The 23,901-nt window shown below is 32.8% G+C and overlaps 1 protein-coding gene and 1 long non-coding RNA gene across 6 annotated transcripts in view; both read right to left on the bottom strand.

Moving 5' to 3' along the window:
- The window catches only part of LOC126884824 (uncharacterized), a 67,352-nt gene extending 50,076 nt beyond the window's left edge, over positions 1-17,276 (bottom strand). The window contains exon 1 of the long non-coding RNA XR_007698154.1: positions 17,234-17,276. This is a non-coding gene — a long non-coding RNA (uncharacterized LOC126884824). The remainder of the gene's footprint in view (positions 1-17,233) is intronic.
- The window catches only part of LOC126884820 (ankyrin repeat domain-containing protein 17-like), a 247,095-nt gene extending 226,505 nt beyond the window's left edge, over positions 1-20,590 (bottom strand). For 3 of the 5 annotated variants that reach the window (XM_050651074.1, XM_050651075.1, XM_050651076.1), the window contains exon 1: positions 20,218-20,590. In XM_050651074.1, the coding sequence (XP_050507031.1) occupies positions 20,218-20,421 (204 nt within the window). In that variant the 5' untranslated portion in view covers positions 20,422-20,590. The remainder of the gene's footprint in view (positions 1-20,217) is intronic. The other 2 variants (XM_050651072.1, XM_050651073.1) reach the window with 2 other exon arrangements.
- Between the last annotated feature and the right edge of the window lie 3,311 nt (positions 20,591-23,901).

The following is a 23,901-nucleotide window of genomic DNA, read 5'->3' as shown; positions in this document are numbered from 1 at the left end:
GAAGATTTTTCAGCAAGGTGTCATAAATGTTACCACAGGTATAACTGGATTGTTCATGGCGACATTGCTCTTTGATCCTTCGATGTTCTCTTATCTCAAATCTAGTATAAAGCAAAAGTGCAGGATTCAAAGGACAGCGAAAGCACAGCCTCGGTCAAATCAGTCCTCTTGACGTGAATATTTTTAAGCAAGATGTCATAAATGTTACCACAGGTATAACTGGATTGTTCATGGCGACATTGCTCTTTGATCCTTCGATGTTCTCTTCGTTCTTCCTATCATAGCAAAGCAGAATTTGTAAAGTGTTGAACTGGTTATCAATAGGGAAATGACTTGGGTTTAGACCGTCGAGAGACATGTTATTTGTATCCTACTGATGGTAAACATAGCAGGTTCGGACATGGTCTGGAAGTTTCCATCCGTGGATTACGCCTGAATGCCTCTAAGCCCTTATCCTTTCTATTGAAAGGTGGCAACAACATCTCTTCTGGGTTCCGAGAGTTCAAAGACCCAAAACAATGTAACTTTACTAGCCTATCATAGTTTGCTATTGCTGACCTCAAACAATGCTCCAAAGAAAGATTTGGATTAAATTACGAGGTTATTTCAGAAATTGAAGCGTATTTTGAGGTGAGGTCAAACACAAAATTACACTCTACAAAAAGACAGATATATTAGAGAATGGTTGTTGGTTGAAATCAGCTAAACTATTACTAAAGTATCTACTTAAACATCAGTTTCTTAGTTAACAAGAAATCAAAGTAATGTCTTTAAACTTGAGCCTAGAGGAATTCCATAGCAAGGCCTACAGACCTAGAATTTATCACAAAAAATTAAATGCTAATTCTAGGCCACCTCAAATTTTTTTCAAAATATTGATCTACTTTATCATTAGATAAGAGATAAGCAAATCTCTGGTGGCTGGCTTTTTTATCTGTTTTTGTCACGTTTCACATATATAATTGTAATTAGTTTTTTTTGAGGTGTATGACACTAAAATATATAATTATCATAGACATATACAATACCTATACCGCGCGCTGGAATCTAAAACTGTTCCCCAGTGTGACAGAGAAAAATGTTTGTAATTAGGGTATTAGGCATCTCTTTCTAATCGTCTCATCAACTTGGGTTTATTGACAACATGACTTTCCCACTGCCGCAGATTGAATAAATCCCGCCAATTAGAAAGAGATGCCTATTCTAATTACAAACATTTTACTCTGTCGCACTGGGAGAACAGTTTTAGATTGTTGGATGTAGTCTAAGATTTACAAATAAAATTTTTGAGAGTTTACTTGGATGCAGGACTATGTTGGAAAGCTCATGCATGGTCCTTTGTTGCTAAGTTAGGAACTACAACTTTTCTGATTAGAAGACTTTCTGAGTGTGTATCTCAGTTCACTTTACAACAGGCCTATTTTGCACTGTGTCATTCACACATAGCTATGCAATTTTGGCATGGGGTCACAGTGCTGGAGCCAAAGATGTCTTTCGTATTCAGAGAAGAATAGTAAGGATAATTGCTGGCCTGTCCTATCAGAAAGAATGTCGGCAAGCATTTGCTGCACTGCACATACTAACTCTGCCTTCGCTATTTATTCTGGAGAGTCTTGTTCATGTAAAACAAAATATAGATTGTCATCAAAGACATGAGGATGTACACCGATATGAAACCAGAAATAAGCATGCCTTAATACTGCCCTACACCAGGCTCCAAAGAAGTAGAGACGGACCAAACTCTTATGGTGTAACATTCTACAACAAGTTGCCTACTGAAATTACTGAACTTTACAATTTAGAAAACAACTAAAGAATTTTCTCATAAGTCAAGCATTTTACAGCAGTGATGAATTTTTAAATTTTAACTTTAATGTTTGGAACTGGGTTGTGAATTGGTGAATTGTACTTTGTTTATTCTTAGGAACCCAGAAAGTGTTTGTCTTAGTTGATGTATGTATTATTTTTTCATATTATGCCTTGTGTTTTTATACTTGTATTTTAATTATTTGTATTTTATATCTGTGAACCAAAGTTGTACACTATTTTTTGACGTACTATGTAAGTACTTTTGTATATTAACATGAATAAATGACTTGAAGACTTAAGGAATATATGTCAAGATAAATTATATTACTAAATAAATAAAATAAAAGAAGCAGAATCTACCAATATGTAATTTTAAAAACGTAACAAAATATAGTGAACCGGGAGGAATAAATATAGCAAAAACAAAATATTTATGTCTGAAAATGTTAAACGTTAGGTAAAAAAAAATGGCGATCTGATTTAGTAATATTTATTTCCGGATATCAAATTGTTGTCATTTCAAAAGAGTAATCAGTGATAATGTTTCGGTATGTTAAGGTTTAAAATAACATGCTTTTATCTAATAATTTTTGGATAAACTTATGACATAAATTGGAAGAAATAAAAATATAAAAAAATTTTATTGAACGTAGTGAAGGAATCATTGAAAAACTAATATGGCAGACTTTGTTGTAGATATATAGGTATATACACATATCTGCAGATATTGATACAAACAGAAAATTTGGTATATGTATGTCTAAGGGGTTGGTTAGAGATATATGGTTAGGTATGTGAATGATGATTCCACAACAATGGTCACTTTTTATTTATTTGTATACATTTTATATTAATTATTATATTTTATAACAAAAGTACATACTGATAATAATCAAAAGACTGCTTAATTGTCTGCAGTTTTTCTTGATGTGAACAATGTCATAATTCCTAACTTCCCGTCCTTTATGAGCCAAAGTCTTTATCAGAACAATCTTGCATTCATCTTTGTCTCTGGCAACTATTCGCCATGCTCTAACTCTCGTGGTCTCGACATTTCAAGCCAAGATAAGCTATTCCTAAGATACTGAACAGTTTCGTTTGTTGACTAGCTGAGTAGAATGTCCAGCAAGTGCTGATAATGAGACTGCAAAGTTTATCAGTAGAAGATCTACTAATAATATTTTTTCTGCAAATATAATTGTTAAAGCTCTCTGAAATTAATAAAAAAGTCCTATGTACATACCATATAAGTATTCTATTCTGTAAATAGAAGTAAGATTGAGTCCTCAGATATTACTTACTAACCAATTAGACTGTACATATTTGGTCTTCACTCTAAACAATGACCAATTTTAAAGCTTTGAAATTAATGACCATAAAGGCATAAATGGTTTAAATATGCTGGTGAATTATGAGCAATGTGTTAAGATTGATGTGTATGGGATTTTCTTGTCCAGGAATCATGAGCAATGTGTGAAAATTTATGAGTATAGGGTTTTCTTGTCCAGGAAGCAAGGAAAACAAGGATTTTTTCATGTGAAATCTACAAAACAAAATAAGTTATTTGGGATTAAAAGATTTACATGGTATTCACATTATAGGTAAAACAGGCAATAGTTTGCATATTTGTAAAAGAGTATCAATTTTATCTATTTGTGGATCAGATATTATAAGGTTATAGGCAAATCCGAATTTGTATATTGATTTGGGAAAACTAATAGAGTAGCTTGTTTAATACCCTAAAAGCAAAGAATATTTTGGAGTTTACTTAATAAATAAAACTTTTTTGGTTTATAAACAAATAAAATACCTACTTAGTTGGTTTTATAAACACTATCTTCAAAAAATTTGAAGTAAGTAATTTAAAAGCATGCATAAGCATACATGCATTTTGTAAATGAAGAGTACAGGGGAAAAACAAGGAATGGTCTTTTTCATGAATTTTGGCTTTCCTCGCCATGTGGTAGCAAAAACTGAGTACTATCGACTAGACTATCGATTCAGAACAATAACCAGAAAGATCAGTCTATATAAATTTTTTATAAATTTCTATTCAGGCGAAGGACCAGGATTGTCCGCACGCCACTTTACAAAAATAAGGAATGTTAGCAGTTTTTTGGTGCATTATTAAATTAACAAGTTAATATAGATTAATATTATATTAAGATTATAGACCAATAATTGCTAGAATTCTGCTAAGAATCTCCTAAGTAGTTTTTAGATATCATAAGAATTAAACCTTTATTGGTGTTTATCTCAATATGTATAAAATGTGACATTCCTTGTTTTTCCCTTTTTTTTTCCTTGTACTCTTCAAATGATTTAGACACATAAAAATAAAAATTATTATAAGATTTCCTTTATTACTATACTCTGTTTGAAAATTATTGATAGCTTAGATTTTACGATGCAAGTCATTTGTATTGTATGTTGCACTGCATTGGAAATTTATGTCCTGCATCGTAAAACTCTGCTATCAATAATTTTCAAATGGAGAATATATAAGTTAAATAGAAAAGGCTTAAATTTTCTGTCTAAATTAGCAATAACTTTGTTATTTATGGCGAAATTTTAATTCATAAAGTCTAGTTTGAAAGGTTTGGACATTTACTTCTTATTAAAAGCTACAAGTAAGCATTAAAACAAGTAGTAACAATCCTGGCAAATGAAGCACTGAAAAGAGGTCTAGAAATTACCAAACGAATAACAAAATATAATTTGCTATAGAAGAGAAGATAACAAGATGAGAGAAATCAAAATAGAAAACTACACTTTTAAAAGAGTTCAACAATTTAAATATTTGTAATCCGGTCAACTAAGCGTACGTTCAGAGTGGACGAGCAAAGAGCAAAGAGCAAAGAGCAACGAGCAAAGAGCAAAGAGCAAAAAGTGCACGTTCAGAGTGGACGAGCAAAGAGCAAAGAGCAAAGAAGTGCTAATAGCGGGTAGTTACGCTAGACGAGAGTTTAGTTCTTTTCCACTAGGCAGTATGGATAGGAGCGGTAGGATATTTGCTCTTTACTCTCACAGTAGTCCATGTAGTGAGACCGCTCCCGTCTGAAAAAATTTCCGATTCGGTCTCTTTGTGGATTCCTATTTAAAAATATTTAAAAATTTCCTTTAAACAAATCTGAAGGGTGCCGGGCGGAATTTTTGGGCAGAAATTGTTTAAACAATTTTTTTTAAACAAATACAAAAGATCACGTTTTTTGATCTGGAACATATATTTTTAATTGGAAAGAAATCCTTTGTAAAAGGTATAAAAATTTTTTTATTAAAAATCCCTTAAAAGGGCTACATCACAACAAAACGTTTTCGATTTTTATAAAAAATCATCATCAGTGTTCGATAAACTGGATGCTAGCTGAGCCACAAAAGAAAAATATCTGGGTAAAAAACTGGGTTTGTTTTGTGGCTCAGCTAGCATCCAGTTTATCGAACACTGATGATGATTTTTTACAAAAATCGAAAACGTTTTGTTGTGATGTAGCCCTTTTAAGGGATTTTTAATAAAAAAAATTTTATACCTTTTACAAAGGATTTCTTTCCAATTTTGTGATTGATGGTATACAGCCAACTACAGGAAAACTTTTTCTTTTCCTTGTGGATTTTATATATTTTTAAGTTTTGTGGGTCATTCTAAACAACAAAGGTATCTTGTAAATGTTCTCGAAAATTGATAGTTTTCGAGTTATAGGCAATTTAAAATCTAAAAAATGCGAAAATACGCATTTTCGAGGCCTAAAAACTCATATTTAATTTAGTATTTTTGAGGTTGCCAGATACTTAAATTGAAGTTTAAACATTGAGCCTCAAGACTCTGAAGAGTGATCGCGTCTAACCTTAATTTATACCGTTGTTTTTTAATTGTTAAATATGCGTGTTTATCCGATTTTTTGCCGGTGTGGCGCGCTCTATTTCAAAAACCTCCTATTTTCCTCCGAAAATTATTTTTTCTAGATTGTTTGGGATTTTCTAAATAAAATAAGTTTCTTGACATTTTTCTCAAAAGTTAACAGTTTTAAAGTTATAAGCGATTTAAAATCCAAAAATGAGTTTTTTATTAACTTATAACTTTAAAACTATTAACTTTTGAGAAAAATGTCAAGAAACTTATTCTATTTAGAATATCCCAAAAAATCTAGAAAAAATAATTTTCGGAGGAAATAGGAGATTTTTGAAATAGAGCGCGCCGCACCGGCAAAAAAATCTGATAAACACGCATATTTAACAATTAAAAAACAACGGTATAAATTAAGGTTAGACGCGATCACTCTTCAGAATCGAAGCTGAATGTTTAATCATCAATTTAAGTATCTGGTAACCTCAAAAATACTAATTGAAATATGAATTTTTAAGCCTCGAAAATGCGTATTTTCGCATTTTTCAGATTTTAAATCGCCTATAACTCGAACACTATTAATTTTTGGGAAAAATTACAAGATACCTTTTTTGTTTAGAATAACCCAAAAACCCTAAAAATATATAATAATAAAAATGCGAACTGAATAAAAATGGTATACATTTTTATTTTATAGTCGTATTACTCCGTAGAGTAAGTGCACACCTACATTGGATCCGATTTTCTCCGATCAGATCAGATCAGATCAGATCCGATCCGATCCGACAGGCGGTGCCTACATAGGGCTTTTCATTCACAGTCATTTGTTTCGAGCTTCTGTCATGTGTCACATAATAATAATTTATCTACGTCATACGTTATTGGTATATAAACAATACAAACCAAAGACGTATGGCGTAGATATATCAATATTATGTGACACATGACAGAAGCTCGAAACAAATGACAGTCGATGAAAAGCCCTATTGGATCCGTCTTTCTCCGATCAGATCAGATCCGATCAGACCGGTTTTCCGGCGAGGGTGCCTACATTGGTTCAGTAATCTTCCGACCACCGACAATAAGTTGCGATGAAGTGTTGAGATGATGACATTGAATATATTTAAACATGTTAGCTTGCAACCCCCAACTTGCAACCCCCAACTTGCAACCAACTTGCAACCAGTTTGCAACCAGTTTGCAACCAGTTTGCAACCAGTTTGCAACCAACTTGCAACCAGTTTGCAACCAGTTTGCAACCAACTTGCAACCAATTTGCAACCAACTTGCAACCAATTTGCAACTAAAATTGCAACTCAACTTGCAACCAATCGGAATGAAACCAAACACTTCTCGATGAGAATAGGAGAAGCTACTCCCGACGTCGGCCGATATCGGATCTGATCTGATCTGATCGGATCGGAGAAAAACGGATCCAATGTAGGCACTCCCATTTAATACTATGGGTTTATTTTTTATTCCGACGTCGGATCTGATCTGATCTGATCGGATCGGAGAAAAACGGATCCGATGTAGGCACCCCCATTTAATACTATGGGTTTATTTTCTATTCCGACGTCGGCCGACGTCGGATCTGATCTGATCGGAGAAAATCGGATCCAATGTAGGTGCGGCCTAACTAGGTGCATTTTTCCGTTGGAACTTTACCAGCTGCAGACGGGGGATGTGAATTGCATAGTGTAGAATTCCTTCCCTCTCGTCTTCACTGCAGCATCCATTTGACTTGCAAATTGTAGAAGTCTTGGAGGTGTCACCAGGAAAGTGTACCAATAAGTTTTCAATTTAAAAATCTTTTAGTAATATTTTTAATATTTTCAATATTAATAATTTACTATTAGGATTGAAAACTACTTCGTCTAAAAATATATGTTCCGGAGCAAAAAAACGTGATCTTTTGTATTTGTTTAAAAATAGTTATTTATGAAACAGTTCGTGAAGTATGCTTTTTGCGAACGCACGCGATATTTAGAGCACGAGCGACAGCGGAGCGAGTGCTATACATCGCGTAAGTTCGCAAAAAGTACTTCATGCACAGTTTCATACAATATTTTCTCTACTCTACCATAAACAAATAAAAAAACTGTAACTCTTCGTCACTGGAATTCATTTCTATTCTACAATTTTTAGAACTTTGACATTTAAAAATTCTAACTTCTTTCAAACCACAAAACTGTAAAAACTTTTGTCGTAATTTATTGCTCATTATGTCATCACCATGACAACGCCAAAGTTAAGGATATTTGATTATATGAAAGTGTGTTAAAAACAGTGCGAAAAAGTAAGTCCCATTTAAAACACATTGTTACTTCACGCTCACTTTAAACACTTCACGCACTGCTATCTATAATGACAGTTTTCACAAACTAAAAACTTACACACAATATAACATAGAGTGGATAAAATTGTTTAAACAATTTCTGCCCAAAAATTCCGCCCGGTGCTCTTCAGATTTGTTTAAAGGGGACATTTTTGAATAGGATTTGACAAAGAAACCGAATCAAAAATTTTTTCAGACGGGAGCGGTCTCACTACATGGACCAAAGAAATCAAACTTGTTTGGTTTCGCCGCTTTGCTCTTTGCTAGCACTCTGTGCACCTCCGTTTGCCAGTATGAGTTTGATTTCTCCGCTTTGCTCTTTGCTCTTTGCTCGTCCACTCTGAACGTACGCTTAGACATCAAAATGCTTGGCAAATAACAAAAATTGCCAGAGAGCCAAATTTTGATCTAGAGCTAGGGTATACCATAACAAATAAAGTTTAAAAAGTCCCCATCGATCCCATGTGTGCGTCAAAAGTTATTCGGGGTCAAAGGTCAAAATTTGAGATTTTTTGGATTTTTTTTGAAAACGGTAAGTTTTCTTCTTGCAGTTTATGGAGCTCCAAAAAAAATTATTTGTCTTGATAAATACCGATACTTAACTTTTGTAAAAAATACGCGAAACAAGAAACAAGTACAACTATCATGTCTTCCTCCAACATCAGCATCTGCTTTTCAACATTTGTATCGAGTATATTATCAAGTTCAAACATGGCTAGGTAATAAACTGTATCCAGAAGACTGGGGTTGGAAATTAATAGATAATACTCTGGAACCGATTAAGACCTTACTCCCACCTGCTCCAGAAAAACTCCTTAACACTATTTTTTGCAATTGCAAAAAAGGTTGTAGTGCCAAATGTGGATGTAAAAAAGTCGGGTTGCTGTGTTCTCTAGTGTGTACCAACTGCAAAGGTGAGTCTTGCTCAAATGTCCAGTTTAGTACAACAGAGGAAGACTCCTGTGATTTTAATGAAGAGACCAATGACTCAGTCACATTTGAACAATTTTTGAACATCCAGCAAGAGGAAGAGGAAGAAGATGAAATCGAAGAAGACTTGACTGTTGAAGTAGACTTTCAAGAATATGAATCTGATTAAAATATCTAAAGAAATCAAAACAATTTAGTTAACCTAATAATCAATAGCAATATCAATAATCAATATCAATAATAAGGTAATATCTAGAACTTGACCGGTATTGTTTCCTTAAATTTTCCTAAAATTGTCAAAACAGTTAGTGGAGTAGGCCTACAGGGGAAACCACGGTAAAAAAAACGCGCCGAGTACACTACCTCACAGGTGGTGTGGAAACGTGTGCATATCATGTATAATGTGACTCTTTGAATCGCGATATCTCAGGAATGGCAACTCTTAGGAAAAAAATAGTAAGGACTATTTTTGTAGAGAATTTTAAGATCTGTAACTTTGGTTTAAGGTTTTTTTTTGATAAAACTTACCGTTTTCGAAAAAAATCCAAAAAATCTCAAATTTTGACCTTTGACCTCGAATAACTTTTGAAGCACAAATGGGATCGACGGGGACTTTTTAAACTTTATTTGTTATGGTATACCCTAGCTCTTCACCAAAATTTGGCTCTCCGGCAATTTTTGTTATTTGAAATGTCTAAAGACCGGGTTATTGGGAGTAATTGAGAATTTCAAAAATAAGAAAACTGAAGAAGTAACTGAAAAAATACTAGCAATCAACAAAACATATTAGGGATACCATAGGCTAATGAAGGACAAAAACTTAGGTCTCATCATCATCATCAGTAGTTCGACAACCCTTTTTGGGTCCTGGCTTGTTCTAGGATTTTCCGCCATTCTGTTCTGTTCCTTGCTTTGTTCTTCCAGTGGGTAATCTCAAGTGTTTTCAGATCTTGTTCCACTTGTTCTATGTATCTAAGTTTGGGTCTTCCCTTTGACCTTCTCCCTACTGGTGTTTGCTTCATTATGTGTTTTGGTGTTTCAGTCTCCAACATTCGTTCAACATGGCTCATCCAGCGCAGATGTCCGATCTTTATGGATGTTATGACGTCGGGTTCGTTGTATACTGCGTATAGTTCAAAATTATATCTTCTGCGCCATACGTCCTTTTCTTTCGCCCCCTTATATATGTGTCTAAGGATTTTTTATTTATTTATTTATTTATTAACGGGGTACCACCCAATTTAATATATACACAAAATATTATAATTATCTAGTGATACAATAAATATAAAGATATAGTAAATATGTATGACAAAAATTGGCGATGTAGCTATATAGAAAAAACAAATATTAAAATAATACAAAGTAAATAACAAATATAAATCACATAAGATTACAAATTTTTTTTTAAACACTGTCTACAAAAATTTTCCGAAGCGCACAGCAACAAATCCAGGTCTATTCTATTTCCATTTAGAATGATTCTACTCAGCGGAGAATGCCTACCAAAGTTGCAGCGATGAAATTTAATTGCAAAATTTTGGGATGTTCTAGTAACTCTAGAGGGAACATTAAAGTCAATTAGAGACAGTAAATCATTGCAATTAATTTTTGAATTCAGTATTTTATGAAGAAACAAAACATCAGCATACATCCGTCTGGAAGATAGCCTAGGAAGGTTTAATTTATTTCTAATTTCTGAGTAGGAATGGTCACTTAAAGGTTTGTGTAATTTAAAACTCAAGTACCTAATGAATTTATTTTGGACTTTTTCAAGCTTGGCTATATGGACTTCATAAGTGGGTGACCAAACAACTGAGCAATACTCAAGAACAGATCTAACTAGGGAAATGTAAATCAGTCTGATGGAACTAATGTTATGCAAACATCTAGAAGTTCTAATAATGAAGCCTAACATTTTAAATGCCTGGTTATTCACATAATCAAAATGAGCGCAAAAATTTAGTTTGGAATCTAATTGAACACCTAGATCTCTTACAGTTGATACAGCCTTCAGTGGTTCTTCAGCTAATTTGTAATTATAAATTTTTCGTTCAAACGTACCTAATACGTTCTCATCGCTTTTCGACAGTGTCCATGTCTCTGATCCATATATAAGGACTGGTTTTATCAGGGTTTTGTATATTTTGCATTTGGTTTTTCTCGTGATGTTAGATCTTAGATGTTTAATGAGTCCATTACATGTTTTATTAGCAATATGTATTCTTCTTTTAACTTCTTCGCTGACATTGTTACCTGCGGTAACTAGTGAACCTAGATATGTAAAAATTTTTACACTTTCGATGTTATAGTCTCCTATTGTCAGATTCTGTAGGCTTCTTTGGCCTGTCGATTTGCTGGCCTTCATGTATTTGGTTTTTATTTCATTAATATTAAATATTTTATGCCACTGTTTTGTGCCGCTCTTTCTATAGCATTAAATGCTTTTACCATTTCTCTTTTGCTTCTAGCTATGATATCAACATCATCTCCAAATGCCAATATTTGTACACTTTTTGTTATTATTGTTCCTCTGGTGTTGACTTTGGACGCTCTAATTATTTTCTCTAATATGATGTTGAATAGAATACAGAATAGGGCATCTCCCTGTCGTAGGCCTGTTTTAACATGGATTGTATCTGTTAGTGCGTTTTGAATTCGAACCATGCTTTGTACTTTAAGTGTTTCTTTTACTATATCAATGAGATGAGTTGGAATAACTTTTTCAGGGCGTTGATCACAAATTCTCGATGAATACTATCATAGGCACTCTCGAAGTCAATGAAGAGATGATGTGTTTCTAGTTTAAATTCACTAGTCTTTTCCAAGATTTGTCTCAAAATGAAGATCTGACCTATTGTGGACTTCTGCCTGCACAAACCACATTGATATCCCCCAACTATTTGTTCCACGTATGGTCTCAATCGCTCATACACAATATTTGACAGTATTTTATATGCCAGTCAGTAGCGTTATTACCCGGTAGTTTTTACATTGAAGCTAATCTCCCTTTTTATGTAGTGGTATGATTACTCCGGTATTCCAGTCTTGTGGCAGTTGTTTATTATTCCATATGTTCACTATAAGTTCGTGTATCGCATTCAATAGGGAGTCTCCGCCTTATTTTATTAATTCTGCGCTAATGTTGTCCAATCCAGGTGACTTGTTGTTTTTCAGTCTGGTAACTGCTTCTTGCATTCCAGCTACTGAAGGGGAGGTTGTTTCTCTGGTATCCGTTTGATCCAGTATAATTTCATCGTATAGTGAATCTCCGTTTTGTTCAAACTTTTCTTTGAAGAATTCAGTCCATCTTTGCAGTATTTCACTCTGTTGAGTGTTGAGTTACTATATCTCCTTCTTTGTCTCTGCACATCATTGTTCTTGGTTTAAATTCTTTTCTGCTTTTGTTAAGTTTTTGGTAGAATTTTCTGGTTTCTGTTAGTTTATTTCTTGGAGTTATTTTTCTATGTGTTCTCTTTTCTTTCTGCGGTGTATTTTCTTCTCTTCCCTCCTTAGCATTCTATATTTCTCCTCTGCCTGTCTTGTTCTATGTCGTTGTTGTAGTCTTTGATATGCATTATTTTTTCTCTCTGTTATGTTATGACACTCTTCATCCAACCACTTCCCTTCAGTTGATTTGACCTTTTTTTGTATACCCAAGGTCTCTTTGGCAGTGTCTTGTATGTTTTTATATGCTTCCCATTCTCTGTTTATATCCTCGTGCTTTTGTCTGTTTTCTAGCCTTCCTTTTATATACGTATTCTTTGTATTTGGCCCTTTTGCTGTTGTCTGCTAAGTTCTTTATTTCATATTTTTCTTTTTTAATGTTTCGAGATTCTGGCTCTTATTCTACTTTCCACTAGGTAGTGATCTGAGTCTGCATTAGGTCTGGATCCCACATAAAAAAAAAGTTGATTAATAGCAAGCTGAAAATTTGTTAATAGCTTAACAGTGTCTAGTCGGACAAACTTTGATATATGGGAACACTGGAACAGGGAAATTTTAAGGGTGGAACAGGTTAAAAATTTTGAACATCAGACTACAAAAACGTCAGATGTATTTTGTCGGACAGAACTTCCAACTGATTTGTTGCCCTTTCATTAAACTCTCATGCAAAAATCAGACTGGTGTGTATCACCAACTGGGCATTTTAATGAGTGGAACACGAAGAACATGTCAAATGACAGAAAACATCTGACATTCCAAATTTTTAACCTGTTCCACAATTAAAACTACCCCTGTTACAGTGTTCCCATACATCAAAGTTTGTCCGACTAGACACTGTGAAGCTATTAACAAATTTTCAGCTTGCTATTAATCAACTTTTTTTTGGTACGCGGGATCCAGACCTATTATCTAGAAATACAAAACTGAAAATATACAGACTTACAATCAAACCAGTAATTATATGTATGGCTGAGACAATGTGCCTCACAGATAAAGATAAAGGAAAATTAAGAATTTTCAGAGCAAATCCTCAAAATAATTATGGGTTCAATAAGAATGGAAATAAGAATGGAAAATGGAGAAATGAGAAGAAGAATAAACCATGAAAGAAGACATAATGATAGGAGAAGATAGAGTTACATTTATTAAAGTGCAGAGACTAAGAGATGTGAGTTTTATTTTTTGTGTATTTTTTCATGTTCTTGAAGAATTGTCCCAAATACTTGTGGTTGTTGTTAAAAGCTAATTAAATATAGGCTTTTTGTTGTTTTAACTCTTCACCAATATTAATTTGTAGAACTTATTACATCAGTGAATAATAAATAATTGATGGTCTTCTATTTTCCCACTATTATGATTTATGTTTTTCCTCAAAAACATTTAGAAACCATAAATAATCAATAAAAGTAATATTGTGACTTCTAAATATATATTTTAAGTAATTTTCCAATATGGCAAGTAAACCAGTAGTTTTAATACCTACTTATTTATTACCAAAGAAAATATTTTTTAAGTGTATTTGATGCATTATGTGTAGAGCTGTAGTTGGTAAACAATAGAGAAAGTCTTTTATTTGTTGCTTCACTTATTCCCATATGCAATATTAAACATCAAAATCAGATGGTATTTATAGAAATTGAAATGAGATTGGTGGAAGAGTAAAAATATTTACAAACTGCTAATCTATAAATATATTTCATTTTTCTATTTTTAGAGAGGGATTGCCCAGAAAAACAAAATCTTCAATAACAGAAGTAACAAGACTCATTAATTTGGGATGTATTTATAGAAATAAGGAAAATGAAAGATCTAGTTCTAATTAAAGAGCAAGAATAGACCATAGCAGGTTCATACTCTTATATATTTATGAAATAGGCAGCCTAAACTGGGTGACAGACACACAAACTTTAAGTATGCGAGTTTAAAGATCGCGACCTTACTAGGCTCAATGTCGGTGACACACAGCAAGCTTACTCATACTGTATTTCAAAGTCTTAAAGAGAAGACATGTACAAAAATTATTGTAAAAAACCACGAGGAAAAAGTTTTCCTGTAGTTGGCTGTATACCATTTACAGTGGAACCCCGATAAGTCGGCCCCCGATAACCTGGAACTCCGGCTAACCCGGACCGATTTTTATCAGACAAACATTTCAACAATAAAAATGTATTGCTGTTACAAAATCTCGTGAACCTAATTCAATTATTTGGTGACGCCAATATACGAACGAAACGATTGATGAATCCGACATTACTGAAAATATCAGGGTACAGATGGAACCCTGTCGCGCAATTCGCAGCAAATAAAATAGTCGTATGTTTTTGGCTTCATTTTATTTCGGTTATACATACGCATTTTCAAGGTTCACGAGGTTTTGTACCAACTCTATGTAATATAATATTTGAGAGATAATGGAACCGGATTAAACTACATATACCATAGTAAAAATGACTCATGGTACACCACATTCATTGTCGAAAACAACAGGCACCTGTATTATTATCCTTTATTTTTTTGAAACTGTTGTGTTAGCATTGTTTAGAAAAGACTATTAAAATTCTTTTTTTAACAATGGTCTTAGTCATCACTGTTATTAAATAACATAACATCAGAGACGGTATTGTGTGTAGTAAAGTCGTATTATTGTTCGCTTCCGTTTTGTAATCGTTCGTAAATTTATTCAGATTTTGTGTTTGCGTGTCTTTTGTCTATAAGGGCAACAAAACGTAAAAATGTTGTAGTGACAATGGAAAAGAAACTAGAAGCATTAAGTAGAATTGATAAAGGTGAATCTTGCAGCATTAATATTATGGTGTCGGTACATCTACAGTATCGGATTGGAAGAAAAATATAACTAAAATCGAAGAATTTTTTTTTTTCAAAATGATAACAAAAGACAGTTTAATCGGTGCAAAGCTAATAAAGCTAAGAATGAGACTTTTGACGACGCTTTGTATGTGTGGTTTTGTGTGGAATGCGAACGTGGTTTACCAGTGTCTGTGTGACAATTATAACGGAGTTTATCTGTAAGCATACCATATTTTATTAATTTTTACCATTTTCTCCGGCTAACCCGGATTTTCGATAACCCGGATCGGTCGCGGTCCCAATTAATCCGAGTTAACGGGGTTCCACTGTATTATAAAAACGAATAAAATCCTTTATAAAAGGTATATTTCCTTTATATACCTTTTATAAAGGATTTTATTCGTTTTTTTTTTTTAATTATTGTGATTTCTATGGACAAGCAGCTTATTTTGCAATACTAGTTTCTGTGAGTAAAAAAAGAGATCTAGTATAAAAAATAATTCATGAATAATTTCATGCATGTGCAAGGATATACAGTGGAAGAACTGTATCACCTGATTATAATTCATATTTATGGTGGTACTGGAAGACCACTTTCTATCCCATTTTCCCATAAAAAGAAGAAAATTTTAACAACAGCCTATCCTAACCTCAAAGGAAAACTGGAAGGGAGTAGTCACAGGGAAACTTGTGAAAAAGTCTTGTGAATATGTAATCAAGAGCTAAAGACAGTTACCTGGAAATACTTACCCAAAAATACCAATAAAATAAGTCTTACTAAATCAGCAAATGTGAAAAAAGTTATATTATTATATGCCTTGTAGTAAATTTAAATTTTTAACTCTAAGAGATATTAAATTTATGACGCAATAAAACATATTGGTTTAATCATCTAATTTTTAAAAATTATTATTCAAATGTTCATTTATCTAGGTACAAACAATATATTTTTGAAAAAGCAGACACAAAAGCATTCATTTTATTACCCACATCTAGTAGGCTATTGATAAATAATAATATCCTACAGTTTATTCGCATGAGACATGCACTGGATGTAAACATTAGTTGACAGCGATGTCGTCATCGGCAACATAAGAGATAGCTATTTCTGTTCAGGTTTTGAATATTTTTGGATAAGAGTTATTTGTATAATCACGTAAATTATTCAATTATTTAATTAATAGGATTATTTCTTACTAGCTATGTATTCGGTGACTACAGTAATTTATATACTATACAATAAAATCAAATAATCGAGAAAAGAGACAAAGTGATAATGTGATGTTAATAATATACTGTTATTATGGAACAAGTAGATATGTTTTGAATACCTTTAACAATTGTAATCTCTGTTTACATGCACTGCATGTCTTATTTGAATTTAGTGTAGACATTTTGTAAAAGAAACAGGAAATTATGGTTCTCTACAGAAAACCAATAGTTGAAAGTGTGTCAAACTTCAAAAAAATATGTATTTAAACTACCTGGGTATGAGTTGAATACATTTTTCCAAGAATTACTAAATGTTACAGGTAGTTTCAATCAAATAGGCTGTTAATAGCTACTATAATATAGTACATATTATGTCATACATAATCAAATAAAAAGAATCAGTGCTTTAAAAACAGAAATACAGATCTTGTTCTATTTATAGATTATTTTCGTAGATCCATATGTGTAAATATGAAATAATGAAAGTCGGATCCCCAAAATCAACTGGCAGATGAAAATTTTAAAGTTAATACAATGAGTCTGCCCTCTTTTATAAGAATTTAACTAAATATCCTCTCAATTTGCTGGAACTAAAAAGTGGATCAAAGCAGTGAAGGTGTGTTGTTATTTTGTCTGCCCGTTTTTCTTATCGAGCATAAAATTAAATAGTTAAACAAAAGGATAGGTCAACATGTACAATGAACATCGGTCAACTAGATTTTTTCGACGGACGAGACTCATTAGTCATTTGTAAATGGAAACATTCATTCGATTCACATCCTTCCACATTGCACCAGTCATCCATCCAGGCGCACTAGATTTTTGGAACGCAGTTTTTTGATACTTACATAATGAAAATTATAATCGTCGAATAACAATTTTCTAGTGCATATCGATACATTTTTGGCAAAGTAACGTGACATTTTGGGCGAAAATCATGTTTTTCCATTAAACTAACACTATTATTGTTTAGAAGGTATTGCCAAAGTGTAGTAAGCCTAGAATTACTTTAAACATAATATATGTATAGGCTTACTACACTTTGGCAGTGCCTTCTGAACAATAATAGCGTTAGTTTATGGAAAACATGATTTTCAAAAATGTCACTTACGTTACTTTGCCAAAAATGTATCGATATTTCGAGGAAATTTACGTAAAATTCGATATTCTCGGGCGAGAAATGTACAACTGGAAAATGCTCGCCACAATATGTCTCTCTACTGGAAGATCATTAATACTTGGGCCTCGAGGCAGATATTGGCCATGTTCACCAGATGCAAATGTTGGCAATCAGTTTGCACTGACAGTAAACGTGTTTTTAAAGCGATCACCATTTTTGCAAGCATAAAATATTTATGCTAAACTTTGCAAATGTGTTGACTATTGAAAAATTATGGCGGGAATTTAAATTGCATATAGTATAGAATATATTTATAATGGTTTTATATATAAAACGAGGGGTCTAGATGCAAAACCGGACATTTCCACTTTTTGGTCAAAATTAATTGAAAACACCTCTGTAATCTGTGATTAAAGATTAATATATTAACAATGTGATAAAGAGCAAAATTGGACAGTTCCTAGTAGTAATTCAGTATGAAAGAATTGGTTCAGATGCAAAATTGGACTTTTCCTCCAATTTGAGATTGGGAACAGTAAAATTGTAATTGTTTTTTTCAGTTTACTTGGAATGACTTAAAGTGGAAATGTCCGGTTTTGAATCTAGACCCCTTAAATAATGGCTACTGAAGACATTCAGCTACTTTATTATCTAATAAGTAAATCCATTTTCTTTATTCTTTTAATAAAAAAAAAAAAAAAATTCAAGAACCTATTTATTGAGAAAATTTATTTTAGGTTACGTTCAAATCAAACAAGCAAAATGTCAAATTTTAACCTAAACAACCAACTGTTCAGCTCGCTGCGAACAAGTTTAAGAAGCAAAGCGCAAACAGTTGTGAATGTGTTTGCATCTGGTGAACGCAGTCATTGCCTAGGTATTTAATAGAATGCAATAGAACAAAGAAGCAGAGGATGACCAACCAAAACATGGAGATGACTACAAGAAGACTACAGAATGAAGACTACTACAAAAACATGAGGAGAGATAGCAGCTATTGCCATAAATAAACAGAAATGGAGAAGCTTTGTTGATGCCCTATTATTGTCCTTCACAGAGTAATTTTATTAGTATGTCCAACTAAAAGTTTAAATAACATGAAAAACCATTTGTAAACACAACAAATGCAATAATGTCACTGACAATGACAAACATCAACATCCTTGGTATATTAATGTGTCAAAGACATGCTGTATTGTTTATCTTTGTTTAACTTATTGTGATTTCTATGGACAAGCGGCTTATTTTGCGATAATAGTTTCTGTGAGTAAAATAGAGACTTAGTATAAAAAGTAATTTATGAATAATTTCATGAATTTACAAAGATACAATGGAAGAGCAGTATTATCTCATTACAATTCATATTTATGGTGGTACTGGAAGACCACTTTCTATTCCATTATCCCGTAAAAAGAATAAAATTTTAACAATACCCTGCCCTATCCTAACCTCAAAGGAAAACTGGAAGGGAGTGGCTGCAGGGAAACTTGTGAAAAAGTCATGAATATGTAATTAAGAGCTAAAGGCAGTTATCTGGAAATACTTACCCAAAAGATTACCAATAAAATAAGCCTTACTAAATCAGCAAATGTAAAAAAAGTTATATTATATGCCTTGTAAGTAAATTTTAACTCCTAAGAGATATTATTTTTATGATGCAATAAAACTATATTGATTTAATCATCTAACTTTTAAAAATTATTATTCAAATGTTTATCTACAAATATATTTTTGAAAAAGTAGGTTGTATCTAATCAGTGTTGGTAAAAAACTGATAGAAAGCAGGCACAAAACCATTCATTTTATTACCCACATCTAGTAGGCTGTTGATAAATAATATCCTAGACATTTTGTAAAAGAAACAGGAAATTATGATCCTCTACAGAAAACCAATAGTTGAAAGTGTGTCAAACTTCAAAAAATATGTATCAAAACTACCTGGGTATGAGTTATATACATTTTTCCAAGAATTTGCTAAATTTTACAGGTAGTTTTAATCAAGAAGGCTGTTAATTGTTACTATATGTCATACATAATTAAATAAAAAAGAATCAGTGCTTTTAAAAACAGAAATACAGGTCTTGTTCTATTTATAGATTATTTTCATAGATCCATATGTGTAAATAAGAAATAATGAAAGTCGGATCCCCAAAATCAACTGGCAGATAAAAATTTTAAAGTTAACACAATGAGTCTGCCCTCTTTTATAAGAATTTAACTCAATATCCTCTCAATTTGCTGGAACTAAAAAGTGGATCAAAGCAGTGAAGGTGTGTTGTTATTTTGTCTGCCTGTTTTTCTTATCGAGCATAAAATTAAATAGTTAAACAAAAGGATAGGTCGACGTGTACAATGAACATCGGTCAACTAGATTTTTTCGACGGACGAGACTCATTAGTCATTTGTAAATGGAAACATTCATTCGATTCACATCCTTCCACATTGCACCAGTCATCCATCCAGGCGCACTAGATTTTTGGAACGCAGTTTTTTGATACTTACATAATGAAAATTATAATCGTCGAATAACAATTTTCTAGTGCATATTTCGAGGAAATTTACGTAAAATTCGATATTCTAGGGCGAGAAATGTACAACTCGAAAATTCTTGCCACAAGATGTCTCTCTACTGGAAGTTCATTGATACTTGGGCCTCGAGGCAGATATTTAACGTGAAAAACAAGGGACAAACGCTAATTTATGATATCCTACCTCTGATACACTATCTTCCTCGCTTTCTGATGTTTCTGACATATATCTGCGATGTTCGGAATACGTTTCTGTTTCTGATTTAGCTGGACTTGAATTGGATGTCGTCGATTGGGGAGTAGACGATGAGTTCCCTAGTTCGTGTAGAACAGTCACTTTATCTATTTTCGGATTATCTGTAGAGGATTCTTGCGAAACATTCTGCATGTTGGCATTTCAATTCAACTATGAACGTTTAAATTGTCTCGATTTTACTATTAAATACACTGTACGCGCACTAAATGCAAGCACATTCGTTCACATAAAATTCTTCGCGATCGCCATTTTCTACTATGGCCGATTGAAAAATCAAGTTCCGTATTTCATATTCCCACACTTGCCTGCCATCTCATTCAAGAATTTGTCATTCCTTAGTTATTTCAACTATTCCATTCAGGATTCTGCATCTGTATCCTATTCGGCTCCATACGAGAAGCTACCGATAACCACTAGTTTGAAACTAAATGGTAGATGGCGCTACGTGAAAAATAAGTTTTTCTTACATTCGACGTCAGACGAGAAGATACCGATAACCACTAGTTTGACACTAAATGGTAGATGACGCTATGTGAAAAATAAGTTTTTCTTACTTTCTATGGTCGTCGATTGAAAAATCAAGTTCCATATTTCATATTCCCACACTTACCTGCCATCTCATTCAATAGTTTGTCATTCCTTACTTATTTCAACTATTCCATTCAGGAATCTGTATCCTATTCGGCTCCATACGAGAAGCTACCTAAAACCACTAGTTTGAGGCTAAATGGTAGATGGCGCTACGTGAAAAATAAGTTTTTCTAACTTTCGATGGTCGATTGAAAAATCAAGTTCCAAATTTCATATTCCCACACTTACCTGCCATCTCATTCAATTTCTTATTCCTTACTTATTTCAACTATTCCATTCATGATTCTGTATCTTTATCTTATCCTATTTGGCGCCGAGAAGATACCGATAACCACTAGTTTGAGAAACTAAATGTAGATGGCGCTACTTAGTAAGTTTTTCTTATTTTCTATGGTCGACTGAAAAATCAAATTCCGTATTTCATATTCCCACACTTAGCTGCCATCTCATTCAAGAATTTGTCATTCCTTACTTAGTTCAAGTATTCCATTCAGGATTCTGCATGAAATCTGTATCCTGTAGCCAGACGAGAAGATACATACAACTACTAGTTCGAAACTAGATGGTAGATGGCGCAACGTGAAAATAAGTTTTTTTTTCTTTCTAATTTTATATACAAACTCTTTAAATAATGTTTACATTTTTATCATACTTTTTTATTGTAATTGTAATATCAAAATTGTTTAAAATATACTAAATTAGTCGATAATGGCAGTAGTAGACATCAACTATATCTATTAAAATTCTTATCAGTGATATTATCCATTACGTATTTAGTCAATAGGTGTCACTATTAAATAACTATTTTATGTAATAATATTTTAAAATTATTATTTAACTTAATAATATTATTTTTTGTCTTTAGAACTTGAGGGTTCACCTAATACGATCAAAAATTATATGTTATTATTATTGAAGTTATACTTTTTTATGCGCGATTGAGAGTAAAATTTCATAATACTGCGCGCATGCGCACACAGACAGTATGGCGTTTAGTTGCTGAATCTTTCACTTGAAATGTATAAATATATCAGTGCAAGAAAAGGTATGAAAAGTATATATTAGTGTTTTTAGTAGGTAAATATATTTATTATAATTTTTGTGTCTTTGGATTTGTCTTCCTCAGGATTTTGGTGTATTATTAAAACATTTTATTGTATATTTATTATACTTCGCCCTGTCTGTTTGTTACCGTGAATTGTCATTAGGTACCCTGTACCTACGTCCGAACCGATACAGACACAGTCCTCGTAGCGTATTTGGTATAGCATTCGGCCAGAGATCGAGAGGTCTTGAGTTTGGGTCCGGAGCAATCCTATACTTTTTTTATTTTTTTGAAAGTGGTAAGCTTAAAATTAGTTTGGTGTTTAAAAAAATTAAAACAAACTGTTTAAAGTATATTTATTTTTAAGAAATCATATAATAGAAGTATAACTTCTTTACTACGTGCGTACAGTGTACACACACATTCTTTTTTTTTTTCATGGGGTTATAATTAACATTTTAAAACTGTCCAAAAGTACCTACAGTAGGTACCTACAGCTACAGCTTATTTCATACATGTGATTTAGTATGTAGTGTAGGAAGGATAGTTGCTAAAATAAATGAGAATGACAATATATGTAGCCGCTCTTCACGGGAGCGGGCGTGAAAGGTAGTATTAGGCAGGTTCTTGTAAAGCATTATTGCTGTTAACTACTGTGGAATACTAACATTTATAATAATTAACATAATGACAAACCCGCTTGCAACCATACTGATTCTAAAGTCCACTTTACATTACATGATTTATTATGTGATTTGTCATATGATTTGGTCATGGAGTGAAATTTACATGTTTAAGTACACTGTGTGATTTGTCATATGATTTTGCATTGTTTATACGGCTCGTTTTGTCATAAGCATTGTCATGCGGCTCGTCATGGGAAAAATCATATGACAAATCACATGATAAATCATGTAGTGTAAAGTCGACTTTACGTTTGAAACGCGTAGTGTTAAATGTGACAGGTTATTCAATTACTTTTATTCTACCAATTCAGTGTCCAAGAAATTGTGGGATCAAAAAATTTATTTTAGTTTATATACACTCAACCTACGGGTCTATAAAAATAGATAAGTTTTGTAAAAAGTCGACTTTATATGATTTTAATGTTGTTCTGAAGCTATTTTCTTGTGGCATTTTTACAATTTTAACTATTTAGAATGGGAAATAAGCCACAATATTATTAAAATATCAGGGATAGTATCACGAGGTTTTTCCTGGTTTTCCCTCGTGATTTACTATGAGATCTCTAACGCGAGAATTTTAATGTCACCGTTGCATGTCGTTGTCTTTTTAAAGACAGATCACATGCTATGATTTTTTTTGTGACGGATATTCTTGAGTTGGGGTTGATTTCATGTAATCGAATGAACTATCTTTCAGTAAAGTCGTCCCAGGAACGCAACTCATAAATATTGGCAATATCATTTTAAAGTCTTCTACTTTAAAATGTATCATATGTTTCTGAATTGCCGATATAAATGAGTCAAATTAAATAAATTATTAGAAGAATTTTTTTTTTTACTAAGCAACAACATTTTTGTTTATGTTAATAGTATTTTGTATTTTGACAACGGCATCCGATTTGGGCGTCGAAACGTTAATAAAAATCATTTTTTAATAATATTGTGGCTTATTTCCCATTCTAAATAGTTAAAATTATATGATTTTATCATGTGATTTGTCATATGATTTGGTCATGGAGTGAAATTTACATGTTTACACTGTGTGATTTGTCATATGATTTTCTAGCATTGTGAATGTGTGTACATTTTTTTTAAACCCACCGAAAAAAAATAGAAACGAGAAAATTACGTTTTGGTGGTAGGGGCTGGTAAAATTGCACTAATTAATTACAGAACGATGAGAGAACGTAAAAAATGAAAAAAAAATTTAGGAAGTGAGGGCATTTTGCCTATCTTGGGGGGTACCCTTTATGGTGACCACAAAATGGTTTAGTATTCTGTCTTTTGACA

This window comes from Diabrotica virgifera, chromosome 5 (assembly GCF_917563875.1).
Source record: "Diabrotica virgifera virgifera chromosome 5, PGI_DIABVI_V3a".
NCBI lineage: Eukaryota > Metazoa > Arthropoda > Insecta > Coleoptera > Chrysomelidae > Diabrotica > Diabrotica virgifera.
The sequence above is the reverse complement of the archived record's forward strand: the minus strand, read 5'-3'. Positions and strand labels throughout refer to the sequence as shown.